Below are 23,615 nucleotides of genomic sequence, written 5' to 3'. Positions count from 1 at the left end.
CGAAAAACGTCTGAAAACACTACGTGTGCACATACCCTTAGACGCACAGGTTTTCCTTCAGCAAATCCACAGCAGAATACAGTACCAGCAAAGTAAATGAGATTTCAACTAACCTCACCTAAACTTTGCAAAATTTTTCCGCATTTAAATTGACTTGCGGCGCGTGGTTTCAAATCTGCAGCATGTCCATTTATCTTGCGTTTATATCTCAGAATTTAATCTGTTTATATAAAAAAAACGCACCAAGATCCACAGTATAAAAACCACACCTATCTCCAAATCAAAATCTAAAATTGACACATACAAAAAAAAAAACACAGTATTAAAGGGAATGTGTCGCTAGAAAAACCTTTTTTTTTTTTTTAGTTAATTAGTGTGTAGGTGATTAAACATTGTTCTAATTTTTTTATTTTTTTCACGAGTCAGGAAATATTATAAATTAGATTCTAATTTATAACATTTCCCAGTGCTGGTCACTAGATGGAGCAATTCCCAAAATTGCAGCATTGCATGTGGTAAAGCAACCACATTGCTTTATGCTGCAAAATTTGGGAAAACTCACTCGCTCTAGTGAGCTCTCAGAATCCCCCCCTCCTTTATCCTGGCTAGTGCCGGGAGAAACGAGGGGATTGAACGGTCAAACCTCCTACACTGTGTCGCCATTTTTTGAGCTAACACACAGTGTAGTAGGTTTACATACAGTAGTAAACGCACAGTAAAACACGTACATACACAGACCTAACTTACCTGCTCCTGCCGCCGCCGCTCCCTCCGGTCCGTCCGCTCCGTCTGCTACCGCCGCTCCAAGTGCACAAGTCCGGAAGCCGCGACCGGAAGTAGTAATCTTACTGTCTGGCCGCGACTTCCGGTCCACAGGAAAATGGCGCCGGACGTCGCACAGTTCAACTTGGACTGTGTGGGAGCGGAGCATGCGCCGTTCCCACACAGACGGCGTACAGCATAGTGGATGGAACGGGCCCCGTTCGCATTCACTATGGGACTGTATGTGCCGTATTCCATGTCTGTATGTGTCGTTAATCGACACATACAGAAGTGGAAAAAAAAATGGCAGCCCCCATAGGGAAGAAAAAGTGAAAAAATTAAAAAAAAGAAAACACAAACACACAAATAAATAAAAAAATGTTTAATAACACACTAAAGTCAAATTGATGTAAAAAAAAAAATTTTTGTGACACTTGTCCTTTGAGTGCGAATTTTACCTGCGAAAAATACCTGTTTACCTGTGGTGGTGTTGTTGCGAATTTTACGCATCAAATTACGCAATGTGTGCATGTAGCCTAAGCTCACACGTAGCATAAACACTGCAGAATTTCCATGAGGAAATTCCGCAGTGTATTGACAAGACAAATTGACATGCTGCAGGTTGGGGATCTGCACTGCAGGTGAGTTTCCGCACATCTTTCTGAGAATTGTTTCCGCAGCGTGAATGGGATTTGTTTAAATCTCATCCTCTTTGCTGCTACTATAATACGAAGTGGAATGTTCAGGCGGAAATTCCACAGTATTTATGCTACGTGTGAACTTACCCTAAGGCCGGATTCACACGAGCGTGTGCGGTGTCCACGTGCAAAAAACGCGCCGTTTTGCGCACGCAAAAGGTCCATAACAGCTCAGTGTGTCAGCAGCATATGATGCGTGGCTGCGTGATTTTCGTGCAGCCGCCATCATTATGACACTCTGTTTGTATGTTTGTAAACAGAAAAGCACGTGGTGCTTTTCTGTTTTCATTCATAGTTTTGACTACTGTAGCACGCATCACGTGCGGCACACGGAAGTGCTTCCGTGTGCCGTGCGCGGTTTCCACGCACCCATTGACTTCAATGGGTGCGTGATGCGCGAAAAACGGGCAAATATAGGACATGTTGTGAGTTTTACGCAGTGGACACACGCTGCATGAAAATCACGGACAGTCTGAACGGCCCATTTGACTAACATAGGTCCGTGCGACACACGTGAAAATCACGCGCGTTGCACAGACGTATTATACGTTCGTCTGAATAAGCCCTAAGGGTATGCTCACACACAAACTCAAAAACGTCTGAAAATACGGAGCTGTTGTTATTATTTTCTTGTGCTTGATAGACCTGGAATGAACATGATAGATGTGTAGTTTATAGTGGAATGAACACAAGTTCCATAGAAACAGAATCTCTTTCTATGGAATATGTGTTCATTCTACTATAAACTACACATAGATCATGTTCATTCCAGGTCTATCAAGCACAGGAATTTTATAATTATAATTTTTTTCTGTTTATATGGAATTTGTGTTTATTTCCTCATTAACTACAAAGAAAATCTGTTCACGTCATGTCTACCAAACATAACAAATTCATTATGCCCTTTTTGATATTTTCTTCCCATTAGTAATAATGTTCATTCTTTTTCTTCATTCTTTATAGTTTGTCCCCCAAAATGCAAAAGTCTGAACCCAGTTTACAACTGGTAACATTATTGACATTGTCTGATGCTTCTCATCCACTGCTGTACAAAGTATTCAGAGATCATGAATTATTATCATAGTTGTAGGACCCACCCTGTAATCTGCTGCCAGGTGTCTTCATACTCTCTCAGTCCCATCATATGCCTCAGGTGCCGTGTAAGGAGGACGTCGTCACTGACAAGAAGCCCGCCAAATGTCACAGGATTCTTTACAAACATTAATGAAGAGCATGCCAATATATGTCATGTGTGTGTGTAAATAAAACTCGGTGTATGATGTAAAGCAATAAGACAAGGGAATAGACCTTTTTTTTTTTTTTTTTAGTAGCCCATAATGGTAAATGCAGCTTGAGGGGAGAGGAGCAGGAATAAACTTTTCACATCCCAGTTGTTTTTTGGCTGGAGCCCCCCTTGAAGCGGAGATCACGTGACGTTTCCTCCGCACACACCCTGGGAGGACTCCTGGTCAGTGAAGTCTGAGCTCTTCAGCAGAGTCTTGTGGAGCTGCCCCCGCCCCGGCTGCGAGGCTCCTTGGAAAGCGGTGTGCGGACAGCTGAAGACCCTCCGAAGCGGCTGTAAGTTATATTATTTAGCAGACGTGCTGCAGTACACAGGGAGCTGCTAATATGCAGAATTCTCCAATATTGTGATGTGTCCATTATAAGAGGGAACTGGAAAAAGTGACTCGTGCTTCAGACTTTCCTCTCTCTGCTGTTTTTGGTACACGGGCTCTGCTGGCTGAACTAATGCACATGTGGAAGGAAGGAGAGGGGACTGCTATTGACTATTGTGATTTTATTGTTGCCATCAAGATTTGTTTTTGTGGGAAATGACTAAATATGGAGATGACTGAGTGAGTTCGATACTTTTTAGTAAATATCTCTATTACACGTCCTCATGTGTCTCTCATTAGTTACATTTCTGGTCAATTTGCAAAACTAGAAGAATATGTTATATAAAGCCTCAGCAAGCGCCAACATTTGCTCAATTTAAATGAGCTCAGCATCCGGGAGCCATGAAAAATAACAAATCCCATGGGACACTTGTACATGTAGTTTACAATATCCGTTATCACCCCACCGCAAATACAATGGAGGGGAACAGAGGACTGATAGGGGAAGGCGCATCAAAGGTGGCTAGTCAAGGCTCGGAATTGGCACTGAAATTCTGCAAGAAGTACAGTACAATGTATGTGAATGGACTCTTAACAAAACTGTTCTGCCTGGCGTTGCTCGCCGTCTCTTCGGTAACTGAAGTGAGTGTTTCACAAGGTGCTATGGGAAGGTATTACCCCATTTTTTGGACTTAAAATGTTATTCCCATGTAAAAAAAATAATAATTATTGTAAATCACTAGGTGGTGCCATCATTGATTGGTGGGTGTTCATCCTCTGGGACCCCCACTAATCCTGAGAATGAAGGGGCAGCAGTGCTGATCTAGCTCTGTGTTCCCTTCTAAGTTTTCCCTGCACAGCGGCGCTCCCAGCCACCCCGGTGTGCTGCAAATGGGCCCCATTCACTTGATCGCAACAAGAATTTAAAAGCGTATTCAGATGGTGTGGTAAAAATCGCAAGCATTTTTACCGCTTTTTGCATTTCTTTTCTCTTACCGCAACCGCATAGGAAAATGCATCTGTTCGCAGTTACAATATATGTGGTTTTCACCTCACTTTGACTTCTGTATGCACTCTGTTTCCCTAGGATTTGCCATTAATGTGTGATTGGCGGTCTGATCATTGGGGCCGCTCCTTTCTTGCCTGCCATGTGACTGTAAAGGTGTAATCACATAAGATATTTTTTTTTTCGCAGCTAAAGGGCCTTTTGCATCGGCCGGTGCAGCGAGCATCGTTGATCTGCGCTCATTTGCTTCTGTCACACGGAGCTGTGGATGGGGACAAGCGGTCGTCACTCTGATCGCTCGTCCCCCATACATTATTATCATGTTGGCAGTGCGTCTCCCTGTTTACACACCAAGATGTACTGCCAACAACGATAATATATTTTACTTTTTTTTTTAAACTATACGACCAGCAGATGACCATGCGTTGGCTCGTTCATCTGCTGATCGCTGCCCTTTTTACACAGGGCAATTATCGGCAACGAGCGTTATGTGAATGCTTATCTGCACAATAATCGCCCAGTGTAAAACCCATTTTTTTGTTTTTTGTGATTTTCGTGATTACTTTAAAAAAAATTGTGATAAAAAAATGTGACCAAGCCATGAAAAAAAGGCTCATTAGGCCATATTAACATGAGACGGTTTGTGAGATTTGGGAATTTAGGATCAAGATGGTGCACCGCTGATAAGTATGGGAAATGGACTTAAAAGGTACAGTAGACTTGAGTGTGCATTTTGTTAGATGAGGATTGCATTAAATCACAAATGGCAAAAAGTGACACCTTTTGGTGAACCTATGAAAATGTATTAAGGCAATTTCCTATATAGTAGTCTCGTAATATAGACCTGTCGGAATTGCTAAATTTAGTAATGTCTGCATTCTAGTAATGCATCTGGGTAGCCAGGGGAGTTCAGAGAACGTGACTTCTGCCAGCCCATTGCCATCTTACTGGTTAGTTTACAATAGGTTGTGCCCCATTCAGTCTGCATTCTCTGCTGCAAACTATAGGCTCTAGTTTTTATTACACATAATTACACAATACATGTTTTATTTATTTTTTGTTTTTTTTTATTCATTTATTTTTACACGTTATGTTCTATTCCCCCTCCTCACTTTCTTTCTAGGTAACATCCTGGCTAATATTACAAACAGGTTTGTACTTGTTTGATGTGGGACAGCTTTGCATGCAAACCTACAAAAGGGAATGCTAGGCTTGGGGCGTAGTTCCACTAATATCATTTTACTGCATAAAGTAAGGATGACAGAGACACCTTCACACAGATCAGTTACAGTCCTCGCCTTCGAAGAAAAGGAAATAATGATTACAATATATTATGCATAGAAGTGTTCTCTCTATGCCAACGAATATACAAAGCAATACTCCTATTAGTACTTATTCCAGTCCTGTTTTTTTTTATAGATTGATGCAGATTAGTAGTCAGATTACCAAAATTTGTCTCTTCATGCTATTTTTAGTGCCATTTTTTTTTTTTTTAAATGCTTTTTTTTCTACACTCTATTTATTTTTTTGTGTGTTTTTAAGGTTTACTGAACTCTGTGGAAAAACTTCAAACATAGAGCATTCTGTGTTGTAGGGGAAAAAAAATACACAAACAGGGGCGTAACTAGGAAAGACTGGGCCCCATAGCAAACTCTTGACTGGGGGCCCCCGCTCCAGTGCCACAAGCAGCCCCCCTTATAGATAGTGCCCCCTGTAGAATGTGCCATACAGCCCCCTGTAGACAGTGCTATAGAACCCTGCCTATAGACAGTGTCACACCCCCCTTGTAGATAGCGCCTCACCTCCCCCCTTGTAGATAGCGGCTTAAAGCCCCCCTATATATAGCACTATACAGCTCCCACTGTAGATGGTGCCGCACAGCCCCCCTCCCCTTAGTAGATTGCGCTGCACACAGCCCACTGTAGATAGTGCCACAAGGCAATGGCGCATCCGAGAAAGTTGTATCAGCCAGGGGGATGTCCATAAAACATGAAAAGGTGGGTTTGGAGGCAGGACTATGTGACTCTTCAGGATGGCCGCCCCGCCCCATGACCCTTTAATGAATAATTAGCATATAGTGTGCGCCATATTAAAAGTGGATTTTAGGATTTTGCTGCATCTGAAAAAAACATACTTTTTGGAAATATTGTCAGGTCATTTATTACTGCATGGTAGCGGTTCAAGGGGTTAAAACTACCAGACAGGTTCCCATGAAATATACAATGAATTGAGAACCATTACATCTGTCCTGCAATTTTGTTGTTATAAATATATTCTATATAATTACAGGTGCAGATCCAAGCTCATATATATATATATATATATATATATATACAGTACCACAACCAAGCTCAGTACATAAATACGGCGCCAGAACCAAGCTCGGTACGTAAATACGGCGCCAGAACCAAGCTCGGTACGTAAATACGGCGCCAGAACCAAGCTCGGTACGTAAATACGGCGCCAGAACCAAGCTCGGTACGTAAATACGGCGCCAGAACCAAGCTCGGTACGTAAATACGGCGCCAGAACCAAGCTCGGTACGTAAATACGGCGCCAGAACCAAGCTCGGTACGTAAATACGGCGCCAGAACCAAGCTCGGTACGTAAATACGGCGCCAGAACCAAGCTCGGTACGTAAATACGGCGCCAGAACAAAGCTCGGTACGTAAATACGGCGCCAGAACCAAGCTCGGTACGTAAATACGGCGCCAGAACCAAGCTCGGTACGTAAATACGGCGCCAGAACCAAGCTCGGTACGTAAATACGGCGCCAGAACCAAGCTCGGTACGTAAATACGGCGCCAGAACCAAGCTCGGTACGTAAATACGGCGCCAGAACCAAGCTCGGTACGTAAATACGGCGCCAGAACCAAGCTCGGTACGTAAATACGGCGCCAGAACCAAGCTCGGTACGTAAATACGGCGCCAGAACCAAGCTCGGTACGTAAATACGGCGCCAGAACAAAGCTCGGTACGTAAATACGGCGCTAGAACAAATACAGCTTAATTTAGTGCAACCCCTGCCATATAGGTTTGTACAGCGTAAAACTACAGCTCCCAGTGTGTCCCGGGCAATAGTAAGGTTATGTTAGGAGATGCTGTTTCACAAAAAAGAATCCTACAACCCATCATCTCACTGCAGATCATACAGTGACTACAGTACTGATTGGAGGCAGAATAAACATTTACATTAAGTGACTCACCGGTGACATCACAGATTCTAGTTATTTTCTTCTCCCTCTGGTCCAGACCTCTATGATGGATTTGTCCCAGCCACGACCGAGTTTTCCGCTCAGATGTCATCCGCTTCTCACTTTTAAAATATTTCTGCACCTCTAAATATAATAAAGCGCCATACACTGCACCACTAACTATAATAGTGCCATACACTGTGTCCCACACACACACACCGTTCCCCCATAGAGCCTCTGTAGATGGTGACACCCATAGAACCCCCTGTAGATAGTGCCCTACATAGAACCCCCTGTAGATAGTGCCCTACATAGAACCCCCTGTAGATAGTGCCCTACATAGAACCCCCTGTAGATAGTGCCCCACATAAACTCCTCTGTAGATAGTGCCCACATATGGACTCCAGAGCTGCAAGGCAATAGCTTCCCCTATAGTTCTCCACATATAGCCCACCTCTGTAGATAGTGCCTCACATATAGCCCACCCCTGTAGACAGTGCCCTACATATAGCCCCCCTATAGATGGTGCCCCACAGGTAACCCACTCCTCTATATAGTGTCCCACGTATAGCCCAACCCTGTAGATATTGCCCTATAAATAGCTCCCTGAATAGATAGTGCTCCACATATAGCCCACCTCTGTAGATAGTACCTCACATATAGCCCACCCTTGTATATAGTGTCCAACATATAGCCCACCCCTGTAGACAGTTCTTTACATATAGCCCCCCTGTAGCTAGTGCCCCACAGGTAACCCACCCCTGTGTATATAGTGTCCCACATATAGCCCACCCCTGTAGATAGTGCCCTACAAATAGCTCTCCCTATATATAGTGCTCCACATATAGCCCACCTCTGTAGATAGTGCTTCACATACAGCTTCCCCTATATGTAGTGTCCCACACATAGCCCACCCCTGTAGACAGTGCCCTACATATAACCCACCTGTAGCTAGTGCCCCACAGGTAACCCACCCCTGTATATAGTTTCCCACTGTAGCTCCCCCTGTATATAGTGGCCCACATATAGACCCCCCTGTATATAGTGGACCACATATAGACCCCCCTGTATATAGTGGCCCACATCGCCACATATAGAGCCCCCACTATAGATAACGCCACTCCGTTTTAGTAGAAAAAAAATTATTACTTACTCACCCTGATCCCGTTCCCACGCTGTCCGGTGGCACTGCAGATCTGCTCTCTTCTGAGCAGGTCTGCTGGAGCAGAAAGACGCAAGCAGCGTGTTCAAAGGTGCTTATTGGCAGGGCAGAATGACTTGCCCCGTCAATCAGAGCCTTTCAAGCACGGAAGCGGCGCGATGACATCATTGCGCCGCTAGCGTCGGTTGAAAGGCGCTTTTTGGCTTGGCAAGTCCTTTTGCCCCACCAATCCGCATCATTGTAAGGCGCTGAATTGTCGGGCACAGGGCATGGCTATTCAGCGCTAATGCATGTATTTGTACCTGTGTGCTATAGACACAGGTACAACTACTGCTAGCGACACCTCCGGACATGAGAGGGCCTGTGTCGCCCGGCCCATACATGTTAGAGGCTCGGCGGCGCGTGCCCCGTAGTAGCGTCGCTACCGCTGTAGAAGCCATAACGGCTGCTAGCGGCGCCATCAGGCATGTGGGGGCCCTGTAGCAGCCACTACAGCTTTTACAGCGGTAGCTGCAACGCTAGCCACAAACCAAAATGCTGTGTTTTGTAATAGTGCTAAAACCTTAACATTGTGTGCGAATCCTGCCTAAGGCACTGTTCACACTGAGTTTTTTTTGGCGCTGGTTTTGATGCAGAAGTCGCATCAGAATCCGCGCCAAATACCGTCAAAATCACCCCCTCATTTATTTCAATGGGAGTCAGAGGCATTTTTTTTCCCCCAAGCATGTCTTTTCTTAAAGCCGTTTCCACCTCTGACCTCCAATTAAAATCAATGAGCGCCAGTAAAACGTGGGGAAAAAAGGGCAGGGAGTTCAACATCTGCCTCAAAACTCCTGAAGGAATTTTGAGGCAGATTTTGTTTTCTGCCTACAAAAAAACTCCATGTGGACAGGGCCTTATGGTGTTCCTGTTAAGTTACAACAACGAGGGACCAATGCAAAACCATTCAAAGATTTAAATTAAGTTGACTTGATCGGGGCTGAGGTGCTGTGCCAGACACGGCAGCATTTATGTTTTGACCGCCACCAATCACACTCTGATGACCTATCCTCAGGATAGGAGATAAAAATGAAAACGGATAGTTCCCTTGGCACTGCCTTGTGTTCAGTTTGCTCGTGTAGAAAGTCTCCTATACAAGTAGTAAATTAAAATGGTTTATTACTAATGTGTCTAAAAAGTAATGCGTTTTGAAGACAGACCGGCTTTTTCCTCAGGCCAAACATGTACAACAAATAACCAAACCGAAAAGGCAGCATGAATCAAATTAACATGAAAAATAAGTAGAAAATATATTCGATTATATGGGCTGATCCTAGGGTGTTAAACCCAAAAAGCATCACAACTGAATATATTAAACCGAGAAAAAATGGATGCTGAGAAACAAGCAAGTAATGAAGAATAGAAAAATACTTTATTGAGACAAAAGATACAGTACAATGATAAAGATAAAAATCCAGACCAACAGTTAAAAAACAGAAACTCAACTGGGTGTCTCCCAAATAAGCACAGATTGCCAATTAAATGTATGTTAACCCTTCAATCAAAAGCATATGTGTTGTAGCTATGACCATGTATAGATATAACATTGATTTATTTGTGCACCATAGTTGTATAAGATATGTATAAGTAGTAATCAAAGAGTCAATTTTCAAATACAAATATGGCCCATCAGAGTAATGTAATCATGGGATAAATACCACATGTAAACGTGGCCCTTAGACAAATTTGTTGTACATGTGTTTGGCCTGAGGAAGAATCGGGTACGGCTTCGAAATGCGTCGCTTTTTAGACTGGACGCAAGTCGTCCAGATCGAAAACCCAGGCTGCAGCCTCGCCATATAGGAACGCTGTGTAGGATGTTGTGCTCCCAGCACAACAAAACTAAGTCAGCGCAACTGATCACGTTTTAACTGCTACCTTCTTAAAATTGGATGACGCACCTTGTGTGTTTTTTACGCCTTTCTTTTTAGCATTCTATCCTCAGTATAGGCCATCAATGCATATTCCTGGAAAACCCATTGAATTTTAGTATGTGTAGAAATATGACGTGACAGCTGTGATTTTCCATATGGAATCATATTCCTCTTTGGAAGCGGAATGCTTGTGATATACAGTAAGCAATTTGCTTCCGTAATGTAGTATGTAATGCACACGGGAAAAAAATAGACCCCCTTCAATGAGACAAGGAAAGCCTTCATAAAAGAAAGCTTTAGGAAAGACTCTCCTGATCTCAGAATGAAATAGAATTTCGGCGTTGTCCTTAAATGTACGGCTCATGCACAGAGTTGTAATATGCTTCTGTGCATAAGTCTTAATACTGATTACATAGAAATTGTTTTTTTTGTGGAGCACAAATTGCCATTCTGCTTTGATTTGCCATTTATTTAATTAAAATAGAATACCACATCAGGAGTCTTTATGTATGGTGCCTTAGGACTTGTACACATAGTCGTGCTCATCATCAGCTGCCGTATGTTCGGAAGCATTGCCTCTGGTGTAAAATATCTCTGTACATATGGAAACACACTGAGGTCGTACATCAACGTGCTACCTTTGTGCACTGGCATACAGGTAGATTCACATGCTAGGTAATTGATGCAGAAAAGGTGAGGATTGCTCAGAAAATATATATTATTGATGAAGTAAATGCAAGAAAATAGAAATTTACAGCAGACATAAATCTGCACAATTGTGAGGGCATACACTGGAAATTAAAATCCACAGCATGCCCTATCTATTGAGGAAATGGCAGTGGATTTCTCCATTTATTTATTTTTAAATGGATTCAATATGCATATAAGGCCTCTTTCACACGGCAGTATTTTGTATCCTTATTTGTGAGCCAAAACCAGGAGTGGTTACAAAACATGAAAGAGGTGTAAGTCTTTCCATTATACTTTTTCTCTGTGTAAGTTTCACTCCTAGCTTTAGCTTACAAATACAGATGCAAAATACTGACCCAAATACTGCCTTGTGAAAGAGGCCTAAATCGTTTACTGAAAAGAGAAGCACAGTTCATCAGTAATCTGTATTTTTTTATTTTGTTACAATGTATTTTATCACAGGCATTTTAACAAGGGTTTTTTTACAACTTCAATGTCCTTGTATAGAACGTGTTACTGTTGTCCATACACGAGCTGCATAAATTGATACATTTGCACATAGAATATTCGCTGTTGGCAAATCTATGCAAAGCTTGTTTCAGTGACTACATTCTCACGTAGAAGTTTTATGTTTGTATTTCATCGTATTATTTGAATTATAGTCAGTACCACATTATATTGAGAATATTATAAATTGTGGAAATTTTGAATGTGTTTTGTAGGAAATGAGCAGTTCAAGAACAAATGAGGCAAGATCTGCACAAACGAAAGTTTTGAGCTAACGTAATTTTGTTTCCTTTTACCACATTATCTGTAGACTGCTGTCTGGTGGAAGTTGTGGCAGAGCTCAAAAGGAAACAGACATGAGGGAACGTCAAAGGAAGTGGCAGCAGAATTATTTTTTTTTAAATATAAATATATATGTAATATTAAAATGCTCTGTTTTTTTTGTTTTGGTATTTTCTTCACTTTGATCGAAACTTTTATTTTCTCCGCAGTGTAAAATTTGCACATTTGACTTTACCTTGAAACCAAAGAAGAATGGCCTCCCTAATATCTGAAAACTTGAAATTCTTTTCTCTGTTTTTCAAGAGCAGAGATGTGATGATATTCAATGGACTGGTTGCATTGGGGACGGTTGGCAGCCAGGAGTTGTTCTCTGTAGTGGCATTCCAATGCCCTTGTTCTCCAGAGAGAAACTACATGTATGGACTGGCAGCTATTGGAGTGCCAGTCCTTGTCTTGTTTCTCATTGGCATCATGTTAAATAACCACACGTGGAATTTAGTAGCAGAATGCCGGAAAAGGGCAGTAAAGAACTGTTCAATCCCTGCTACCTTCTTATTATTTGGATCCATAGCAGGAAGGGCAGCTGTGGCCCCTGTGACTTGGTCTGTTATTTCACTTCTCCGGGGAGATGCCTATGTGTGTGCCCGCAGTGAGTTCTTGAACCCTGCCACATTTCAAGATTTCCCTCTGGACAAGGGCCGAGAAGATATGGCTAAATTTCCCTGCAAAGACACACCAACTGAGCTTTTGATCTATAAAGAAGAAGTTATACGGAGGTTAAAGTACGAATCACAGGTAAGTTTCTGAAGTCCTGAAATAGCCCATAGATAGACGTGATATATAGAAGATATATCCCGTTTGGTGTGCTAAAAGCTGTTCACGTTCTCCCATCATTTCATATTTAACTTTTAAAAGTATTCTGGCTAAGCTTGTATGTCCCAACATTGACCATTGGCGTTACGTATCAGTATCCTAGTACATGTAAATACATTTTTCCCTCTAGCGTATTCAAATGGGAGAACATGATGCACTTATTGGATCCATAGACCCAGAGCTTTAAAGAACAGCGTTATCAGAGGATGGTGCTCATTATCTGCTATATGTGACCGGAGCTAAAATAACCCTAAATAAAAAGTCTACTATAAATAGGGAAGTGACTGATTCCTTCAGTTTGTGCAAAATACTTCCAGTGCAGGACACAAGATCAACATCACTAGCAGTATATTTTACAATGCAACAGTCTTTGGGCTAGGGCTTCACAGCGACAGTGTCCCTGCAAGTTGCAGTACATTTTTGGGATTACTGCAATGCTTTACTATAAGGGAATAAAAGGTGCATGACACTGTATGGCCATCATAATAATTCCAATCATGATTTTACTGTGACTAATGGCTAAAGCTATGGCTTTTGTTTGTTGAGACGCCAAGGAACAGATATTTGCTATGTTAGCAATTGGCCAAGTAGCTGGGAGAACAGTTGGCTAAATTGGAAGGAAAACCTTGCATAATGTATCTAGTGACATGGCAAGTTTTAGGAAAAAAATTTTTTTATATATAACTTTTCAAAAATGTCTTTTAGATCACACAAAACATAACCATTATTCAATTGGAGCCATTTAAAATAAAAATGCTTTTGTGTCTAGATATTGATGTTACATTCTTGTTAGGGGGAGTTCACACAGTTTTTTTACGCGGAACCGCGTCGGAAAATGCTCCAAAAAACGGTCGAAAAAGCCTCCCCTTGATTTTAATGGGAGGTGGAGGCGCTTTTTTTCCCACGAGCGGAAAAACCGTCTCGCGGGAAAAAGGTACATGTCCTATCTTTGGCCGTTTATGCCTCTGACCTCCCATTGACATCAATGGGAGGCAGAGAAAGCGTATTTCGCTGCGTGTTTTTTTTACCCGCGGGACTCAATGGCCGTGGGCGAAAAACGCAGCGAAAATCGTCGTGCAGGCAGAATAAAAATCTGCCTCAAAATTCCAAACTGAATTTTGAGGCAGATTTTCCGCCTGCAAAAAAACTCTGTGTGAACCCAGCCTTATGGCCGTCCCAGGTGTTTTTATTTTTCATCTCCGAACATCCAACAAATGTGTCCAGTACCAGTGAGAAGACACCACTTCGACTTCGCCAATTTATTACTGGCTAATCTTAACAAGAGCCGGAATCACTCTGTCCGCCATGTACAAGAGGATCCAGGCAGTGGGACTGAGCTTCTAAGCATGTGTGGCCACCAGCATTGGACATGTTAGGTGGAGGTTTTGAACAGTAGTCGTCTTTGGCTGCTTCTACAGACAAGATATTGATCTAGATGCTGTCAATCATAGTCTGGTTCCATGATTTTCAGTGGGTAGAAGTAGGACTGGTGGGGAGACTTTCAGAATGGTTGATTTTTCTACTTCCCATTGCTTCCAGCCCTGAACGGGAAGTCCAGTACTTTTGTGTAGTTTCCGAAGTGATGACGATACAATTAAATCAGGCAGCTCTACCCTTGTCGGATCAATAGTGTCCAATTATAATACCAAGGCTTAATCAGCCATACATCCTCCTCAGGAGAAAGGTGTGAGTAGGTGATTGTCAGCGTTTTGTACCTGTAAACGTACACCCCTATTTTGCATTTCTACTTGTCTACTTAATATCGGCACATAATTGGACTTGGGTGTAATCTTATGTTCTGTAAGGAACATAAAGAAAACCGGAAAATCTGCTAAACCCACCAGAAAGTCGTACGGTCCCTCCGCAATTGATGTGTATGAGGATGTATGACCGCAGATTTCAGGGATTGAAGGATCGAGTAGATTTCAGGGAACAAAGGATTGGGTATGTTGGATTAGAACATTCTCTTTTCTTTGTTACCACGGAAGATAAGCCACTGCCAGAGGTGTTTGGCAGTGGCTTATTCCGCTATCCCCATTGAAAACACATACACGCTCGGTATGTATGATGGATTCAGGAGGAATAGATGTTGGTGGAACGTGGGTTTGACCGCTTGTAAGTGTATGGGCAGCTTCAGATACGGTCTCCTGAGGTTTTCTTTCTCCTGCTTGATCTCAGTTTTCTCAGGAGGAAAAAAAATGGGTCATATAGAAAGAAAAAAAGACATACGATTTATCTTGTATTGATTTTTTGTTATTTTTTTTTGCCTGTCTGTGTTCGGAGGCTAAACTTTTCATTTTTTTATTTTTTTTCTGTCCCCTTTTAGTTTCTCGGCTGGATTCTAATTGGTGCAGTTGCTTCAACTATATTTCTTCTAAAGTGTTTGCACCATTGCTGTTCTCCTTTAAGTTACCACCAAGAAGCATACTGGGGCCAGTACCGTATCACTGAGAAAGATCTCTTCAACCGAACTGCCGAAGTCCACGCCAAGGTCCTGGCAGCCAGTAACGTAAAGCAATTTTTTGGCTTTGTGGCTTTGAATAAAGAAGAACAGGAAATAGTAACGGAATATCCAGTGGATGAGGCTCAGCCAAGTCCTCAGTGGAATGAAATAACAGGATTGTATCTGTATCGGGAAAACAAAGGCTATCCCTTGTACAGTCGTCTCCACAAATGGGCTAAAAAGGTCATTGGGAATGGCACAGATGATGGAGGCAGGGAAATGGCACTGCTTGCAGTGTGAGATGGTGATCATCTGTAAAAAGTAAAGGGTAGTAGACTGACCGATCACTGGGTTGGAAGATAAATTAAGACATTAACAAAACTATACAGGAAAAACGATAGGATTTGGAAGAATACGAAAACCCTGAAACCACTCTTTTTAACCAGTCCCTTCCAAAAAGTCAAAATCAAAAAGGTCCATAGGAGAGTTAAAAACTTTTCTGCTAAACAAGGCATTGTGTAGAGTCCTCTTTCCCAAACGTCATATCTTGTACAGGGAATTAATTTTACGTGCAAGGTGCTATATGCAACTATTGACTGATTCATGTTAGATGTGTAGGAGTTTGATAAAGATGATGTCAATTCATTCGTATGCAACCACTTTCTTAAATCTGCTGTCTGCAATTTTATACAATCTTTGCTTCCTGCCATTCTCAAAGTAAGGTTCTTGGTTTAGACATCCCTCTGTTAAGTGCCCTGTAATTACATTTTGTGCTGATGGGGGTGGAGATTGGGGCCTGATCTGTTCCGTCTGCCCGTTATTACCTCTACTTACTATTTCAGAGGACTACTGGCTTTTATTTAAAAACAATGTACTCCCATTCACTTCAATAGAAGTTTTTTAGGTCCATTACATAGCAGCTCCCACACTGATAGCAGCTGATGGTGGATTCTCATAGGAAGCAGTGCATCTCCAGGCAAACCAAAAACTTAAAAGGGGTTATTGAAGCTGGAAAAAAAAAACCTTAGAGACCCCACCCCATTACAGGAGCATTCCAGCGGAATCCTTTTACACTGTCATGCCTAGTGCAGGGCCGAAGGCGTTGGTGCGTGATTTAGGGATTTAAAGAACACCAAACAGAGAATCCCTGACTCATTTACGTTTCCCTCCGGCTCTACATCAAACATAACAATGTATCAGGTTATCATGGATCGTTCCTTTTAAGAGATGTTACAACTGTCATAAAGTTATGTAAAGTAGTTATATATTTTTATTGCATTTTTGTTGAAATTGCTGCTGGCCTGGGACCTTGAACAATATTGTAAATCAGAATTATTTAACAAATGGCTTTGCAACTGGGACTGGTGTTCTGAAAAAGCCACAATGATTCTCATTAATGAATGCTGATTGAAAAACAACATGCTGTAAGATTTGCTATCAATTTATTAGAAAATATGTCTATCAATTATACAGGTATGTATAAGACTCAGGTACTGTTTATTGGTGTATGTATCTTTTTATAATTAAATATTGCATATTTTCACAAAGCTCCTGTAGTTCCCCTCATTTTATTATACATTGTTATTCATGCATAATTTTCATATTTATTAATCTCTTCCTGTTCAAGCATATGGTTCTCATTTAGTGTCTTGATTTCTTTATTTGGTTTCTAGGTTGCACGGGTACTTTTCAAAAGAAGTTTCAGAAAATCCATATGCTACACAGTGGGGCAGGTTTATTTATTGTGGTACAGAGAAGTAGTCTGTACAATGCACAAACCTATTCAATACATGCGTAATTCCCACAGATTCACAACAATCGGCGGTAAAGATTCACATTTTTCATAAGAAGTTAAAAGGGTTGTCCAGGTTTGGAAAAACATGGCTGCTTTCTTCCCAAAAATAAAAATATGCAGTAAATGTCCACAGATTGTGTGTGTGTGTATTGCAGCTCAGCCCCATTTACTTTAATTAAGCTCAGCGGCAATATCAAACAGAACCCATGGCCAAGGGTGGTGCTGTTTCTGGAAGAAAGCAGCCATGTGTTTCTGGATAACATATCCTGTGAACTGTCTCCGTCATGACTTCCTCTGTTGCACTGGTACTGATACGATGTCACGAGACCTCATACAGCGTTGTATCTTTCCTGTAATGATGGAAACTGATACTAGACCAAGACTGCACCCACCATAGGGAACTGCATTTAAACTATTGCTTGTTTTCTTTCGTTGCTGTTGTGTTTTTTTTTTTCCCTGTTTAAGTTTAAAATCTGTGGTTGTTTTTTTTGCCTCCGTTCAGATGTGGTAGAATCAAGTTGAGTTGTAAATAGTGAGACTTGCTGTATATTTAACAAAAACGCTAAGGCCTCGTTCACCTTTAGGCTGGGTTCACACGAGCACATTAACGTCCGTAATGGACGGACGTATTTCGGCCAGAAGTCCCGGACCGAACTCAGTGCATGGAGCCGGGCTCCTAGAATCATAGTTATGTACGATGCTAGGAGTCCCTGCCTCTCTGCAGGACAACTGTCCCGTACTGTAATCATGTTTTCAGTACGGGACAGTAGTTCCATGGAGAGGCAGGGACTCCTAGCGTCGTACATAACTATGATGCTAGGAGCCCGGCTCCCTGCACGGAGTTCGGTCCGGGACTTCCGCCCGAAATACGTCCGTCCATTACGGACGTTAATGTGCTCGTGTGAACCCAGCCTTAGGGTCCTCCATCGCAGATCAAGCTGTGAATACTGGAAACCATAGTGTAGCATGCTGCACTATTTGTATCGGTAAAACCATGGACACCTGACGGAACCCAGTAAAGTCAATGGGTTCTGCAGACCACCGGTGGTGTCCAGGTGCAACGGAACCAGCGCGTCCAGTTATTCCCTTGTTCTGCTCCTCTGATGGAGTAGAACAACGGAATGACAAATGCTGATGTGAACCCAGCGTGAGAGAGAGAGAGAGAGATATAATATATATATATATATATATATTTAAAAAAAAAAATTCTTCAAGACTTTTTTAAAAGCAAAACACAAAAGTGCTTCAGTAGCAGGTGGTAGGGCTTCGGCTTGTTAGAAAGTTGTGTACCAAGAGGGGGACTTGAGTCTATCTTCCTTTCTTTGGTCCTGCACTTTATTCCTCTATGTTTCTCACCCCGAAGCTGCGTGGTTTTTGTTGGAGTTCTAGGACTTCAGTGGGTTCTTATCCTGTGACCACTTATTTACATATACTCGATGGTCACCCAGAGAGGAAATCGAGTGGTTGCTAGGTAATGTGAGAGCGTGACATGCAGAATACACTAAACTATGAGTATGTAACTGCTGTAGTGGTTTAAATGTAGTTTCCAATCCAATTAAAATAGACATAAGTTCTGTTGTAAAGGAAAAAAAAAACCTTATGCTAGCACAAGTGCTCAGAGCGGTTAGCTGCAAGTTCAGTTTTTTAAGATCTATTTGACACTCCATGAATAACCGTGAAAAACATGTTATTTTGGTTTAGTTCTTGTTTGGCAGCTGGTGGTTTTTTATTTTTATTGAATTCACCATAACAGTAAGTGAAGTCACATCTGAGTCATGAACTAAAAATACATGGACAAGGAAAGAATTGTACTGAGCAGTCTACATTGCATGTCGTGGCACAAAAGGGGCTTTTGTTTCTGTACACAGTCTGTTTTTTTTGGGGGGGGGGGGTTTTTATGTCTACTCCTTTTGCTTACTACATTGTGACTGCACAACTTTGGGTATGAAGAGACTGAAGTCCTATCATCATTTTATACATTTTTACCAAGGTTCTATTAATCTCATTATCGCTTACTGACCTAAACAACCCATAAAATATATATAAAAGGACTGTCCTTATTTTCCATAAATGGCTTGTTTTGGTGATAAAAGTACGGGAATGTTACATAGTTACATAGTTAGTACGGCTGAAAAAAGACACATGTCCATCAAGTTCAACCAAGGGACGGGAAAAGGGAAGGAAAAATTTCTACACATAGGAGCTAATATTTTTTTGTTCTAGGAAATTATCTAACCCTTTTTTAAAGCCATCTACTGTCTCTGCTGTGACCAGCTCCTGCGGTGACTATTCCATAGATTCACAGTTCTCACGGTAAAGAAGGCTTGTCGCCTCTGCAGCTAGAACCTTTTTTTCTCCAGACGGAGGGAGTGCCCCCTTGTGTTTTGAGGGGGTTTTACATGGAACAGGATTTCACCATATTTTTTGTATGTGCCATTAATATATTTATATAAGTTAATCATGTCCCCCCTTAGTCGTCTTTTTTTCAAGGCTAAATAGGTTTAATTCTTTCAATCTTTCCTCATAACTTAGATTCTCCATGCCCCTAATTTGCTTCGTTGCTCTTCTTTGTATTTTTTCCAACTCCAGGGCATCCTTTCTATGAACTGGAGCCCAGAACTGAACTGCATATTCTAGATGAGGCCTCACTAATGCTTTGTAAAGTGGTAATATTACATCCCTGTCCCGTGAGTCCATGCCTCTTTTAATACACGACAATATCCTGCTGGCCTTTGAAGCAGCTGATAGACACTGCATGCTGTTATTGAGTTTATGATTTACAAGTACACCCAGATCCTTCTCAACAAGTGACTCCCCCAGAGTAGCTCCCCCTAGGACATATGATGCACGCAGGTTGTTGGTACCCAGATGCATAACTTTACATTTATCTACATTAAACTTCATCTGCCAAGTGGACACTTAGTTTGTTTAAATCTGCCTGCAATTCATGAACATCTTCCATAGACTGAACTATATTACATAGCTTGGTGTCATCTGCAAAAATAGAAATAGTGCTATTAATCCCATCTTCTATATCATTAATAAATAAGTTGAATAATAGTGGTCCCAGCACTGAACCCTGGGGTACACCACTTATTACCGGGGACCATTCAGAGTAGGAATCATTGACCACAACTCTCTGGATACGGTCCTTGAGCCAATTCTCAATCCAATTACAAACTATATTTTCTAAACCTATAGTCCTTAATTTACCCATTAGGCGTCTATGGGGACAGTGTCAAATGCCTTTGCAAAGTCCAAAAAACACTAAATCCACAGCGGCCCCTCTGTCTAGACTTCTGCTCACCTCTTCATAAAAACAGATTAGGTTAGTTTGACAACTTCTGTCCTTAGTAAAACCGTGCTGGCTGTCACTTATAATACTATTTATTGTCACATAATCCTGTATATAGTCCCTCAATAGCCCCTCAAACATTTTCCCCACGATGGATGTTAAGCTTACTGGTCTATAATTACCCGGGGAAGACCTAGAGCCCTTTTTGAAAATAGGCACCACATTTGCGCTGCGCTAGTCCCTTGGCACTATACCAGTCACTAGAGATTCTCTGAATATTATGAAAAGGGGGACAGAAATAACTGAACTAAGCGCTTTAAGAATTCTAGAGTGTAACCCATCTGGTCCCGGGGCCTTGTGCACATTTATTTTATTTAATTTAGCTTGGACCATATCTACATTCATCCAATTCAGTATATCAACTGATATATTAACAGCACTGGCACCGGCTACATCAGCTGCTCTTTCTTCTGTTGTTTATACAGAGCTAAAGAACCCATTTAGTAACTCTGCCTTCTCTTGATGCCCTGTGATCAACTCCCCATTACCATTATCTAGGGGTCCTACATGTTCAGACCTTGGCTTTTTAGCATTTATATACTTGAAGAATTTTTGGGGATTTGTTTTACTATCCTTGGCCACCTGCCTTTCATTTTGTGTATTTGCTAATTTTATTACATTTTTACAGATTTTATTAAGCTCTTTATATTTTACAAAGGCTACAGCTGTACCCTCAGATTTGTATTTTTTAAATGCCCTTTTTTTGTCGTGTATTGCCCCTTTCACAGAAGGTGTAAGCCATGTGGGGTTTAATTTGAGTCGTTTATACTTGTTACCTATAGGAATAAATTTTGCACTATAATAACTCAAAGTAGATTTGAAAATCTCCCATTTATCATTTGTTCCATTATTTGACATTAGTTCTTCCCAGTCCATATCCTGAATTGCCGCCCTCATCCTGGGGAAATTGGCTTTCTTAAAATTAAATGTTTTTGCCCTCCCAGCCTGCGTTTGTTTTTTACAGTATAGGTAAAATATAACTATATTATGATCACTGTTACCGAGGTTTTCACGAACATTGACATTCCCAACAAGATCTGCATTATTAGAAATGACCAGATCCAACAGAGCTTCACCTCTAGTCGGGTCTTCCACAAACTGGCCCATAAAATTTTCCTGCAACAGGTTGAGGAAATGTCTCCCCTTTGCAGTTGAAGCTGAACCATGACACCAATTAATATCCCGGAAATTAAAATCTCCCATTATCACTACAGTACCCGCCTGTGCAGCCCGCTCCATCTGTTTATATAGCTGAACTTCCATCTCCTCAGTTATATTGGGGGGTCTATAGATTACACAAAAAGTAATTTTTTCAGTGTTTACCTCCCTTTCTAGTTCCACCCACAAGGTTTCAACCTCCTCACAGTATTCACCCACTATTGTCTCTTTCAGACTCACCTTCATATCATTTCTCACATACAGACATACACCACCGCCTTTCCTATTTGTCCTGTCTTTACGAAAAAGTGTAAAACCCTGTAGATTTACAGCCCAGTCATGTGAAGAGTCCAGCCATGTTTCAGCAACACCAACTATATCTATATTTTCTTCCAGTATCAAGGCCTCCAGCTCCCCCATTTTGCTTGCTAGACTTCTGGCATTTGTGAACATACACTTTAACTTGCCTGTCAGTTTTTCACTTTTATTATCAGAAATGTGATTTGACATTATTTGGGCCTTTTTATTTACACTGATGTTTTGTAACGAAAGGATCTCCTTATCTTGTTGTCTAGTCCTCTCCCCACATTCTGTTTCTCCCCCCCACCAATATAGTCTGACCCCTCTCTAACCTGGCTACCCCTTTTTTTTCTACATTGACCTCCCTCCTCAGCCCTAGTTTAAATACTCCACCACCCCAGCTAGAATTCTCTCCCCCAGCACAGTGGACCCCCTTCCATTTAGGTGCAAATCATCTGCAGAATACAGTTTGTACCCCAATGAAAAGTCAGCCCAGTGCTCTAGGAACCCAAATCCTTCTCTACACCAAGACTTCAGCCATGCATTTAACTCCCTGATCTCCCGCTGTCTTTCCTGTGATGCGCATGGCACAGGCAGTATTCCTGAGAATACTACTTTGGAGGTCCTTCCCTTCAGCTTGTAGCCTAGTTCTTTAAAATTATTCTTAAGGCTCCTCCACCTACCATTTATTCTGTTGTTTGGTACCGACATGGACCACGACAGCTGGATCATCACCAGCCCCTCCCAGCAATTTGTCCACCCGTTCCACCACATGCCGAACCCTGGCACCAGGGAGACAGCAAACCATTCGGTTGAGGTGGTCTTGGCGACAAATTATTCTATCAGTCTTCCTGATTATAGAATCCCCTACGACTATCAATTGTCTTGGCTTACCTGCTGCTTACCTGTTGCTTCTTTTTGTGGGGAATAACAATTTGGTGTCTTTCTGCTATCTAGCACTACTATGTGGTGCTGTAGTATATGGCACAATTATCCATACCTTGTACTTATTGCTGTTTATGCTGCTGTTTCAGTTTCCTGTCGCTAGGTGGCGGGGGCCCATCTCATTTTGCTATGGGGACCTATGATTTCTAGTTACGCCCCTGCTTGACAAATTTGTCTCTTCATTTAGGCCCCATGCACACGACCGTATTTTTCATCAGTAATTACGATCCTATTCATTTTACATTGGCCACAGACACCTTTCAGTATATTTACTGATGGGTGTCCGTGCTGAAAAAATTATACAAGCTGTCCTATTTTTTTTTGTCCGTAATTACATGGACTCTTCCATAGAAGTCTATGGGAGCTTCTGTAAATACGGACGGCTATGGCTGTGCATCCGTAAACTGTTTGTATTTATGGGAGCGTTGCTAGGCAATATGTTGATGACCTCATTTGCAATCTCCTTCTTTTTTTTTTTTTTTTTTTTTTACGGATTTGTATATACGGATCAATACGGACCATATTTGCACACACTAATCCGTAAATACCGGTGAATTATAGATTCGTATTTACGTACAGTATTTACTGATTGATGAAAATACGGTCGTGTGCATGGGGCCTTAGTGAGGAAATGTACAGAAGGCATTATTACGAAGTAGCATATATGAATTGTTTACTTTGTGTTCACAGGTTGCAGTAGTTTATTATTTATTTTTTTTGCTTACATTTTTGGAAAATTGCTGCAAAAGTTGAATACAACCACAGCATGTGAACGCTTTATACTCGCACTGCATGTTGGAATAAGTTATCTCAGTAATTGCATTATTTGTGCGTAAAGATGCCAAAATTTCCAGATCTCATTAGAACAGACATATGTAATTGAAGGTTGGATATAAGGAGAAGAATTTACACCGAA

General features: G+C 41.6%; 1 protein-coding gene across 2 annotated transcripts; it reads left to right on the top strand.

Annotated features, from left to right (window-relative positions):
- Window positions 1-2,960: 2,960 nt before the first annotated feature.
- On the top strand, window positions 2,961-16,647 carry CALHM2 (calcium homeostasis modulator family member 2). 2 transcript variants are annotated; one of them, XM_075842415.1, is made up of 3 exons: window positions 2,961-3,038; window positions 12,040-12,625; window positions 15,030-16,647. In XM_075842415.1, exons 2-3 carry the CDS (start codon window positions 12,083-12,085, stop codon window positions 15,444-15,446), a joined length of 960 nt encoding a protein of 319 aa, XP_075698530.1. In that variant the 5' UTR covers window positions 2,961-3,038; window positions 12,040-12,082; the 3' UTR covers window positions 15,447-16,647. The 2 variants fall into 2 exon arrangements, with proteins under 2 accessions (XP_075698530.1, XP_075698531.1); XM_075842416.1 differs by having other exon boundaries at window positions 11,859-12,625.
- The last annotated feature ends 6,968 nt before the right edge of the window (window positions 16,648-23,615 follow it).

This window comes from Rhinoderma darwinii, chromosome 11, assembly GCF_050947455.1.
Source record: "Rhinoderma darwinii isolate aRhiDar2 chromosome 11, aRhiDar2.hap1, whole genome shotgun sequence".
Lineage (NCBI taxonomy): Eukaryota > Metazoa > Chordata > Amphibia > Anura > Rhinodermatidae > Rhinoderma > Rhinoderma darwinii.
Note: the sequence above shows the minus strand (reverse complement) of the source record. Positions and strands in the feature narration are given on the sequence as shown.

Bases quoted from the DNA above. Each gene is read 5' to 3' on its own strand.
- CALHM2 (XM_075842415.1), top strand. From the start codon at position 12,083: ATGGCCTCCCTAATATCTGAAAACTTGAAATTCTTTTCTCTGTTTTTC. The intron at 12,626-15,029 runs GTAAGTTTCTGA...GTCCCCTTTTAG, and splicing joins GGTTAAAGTACGAATCACAG to TTTCTCGGCTGGATTCTAAT.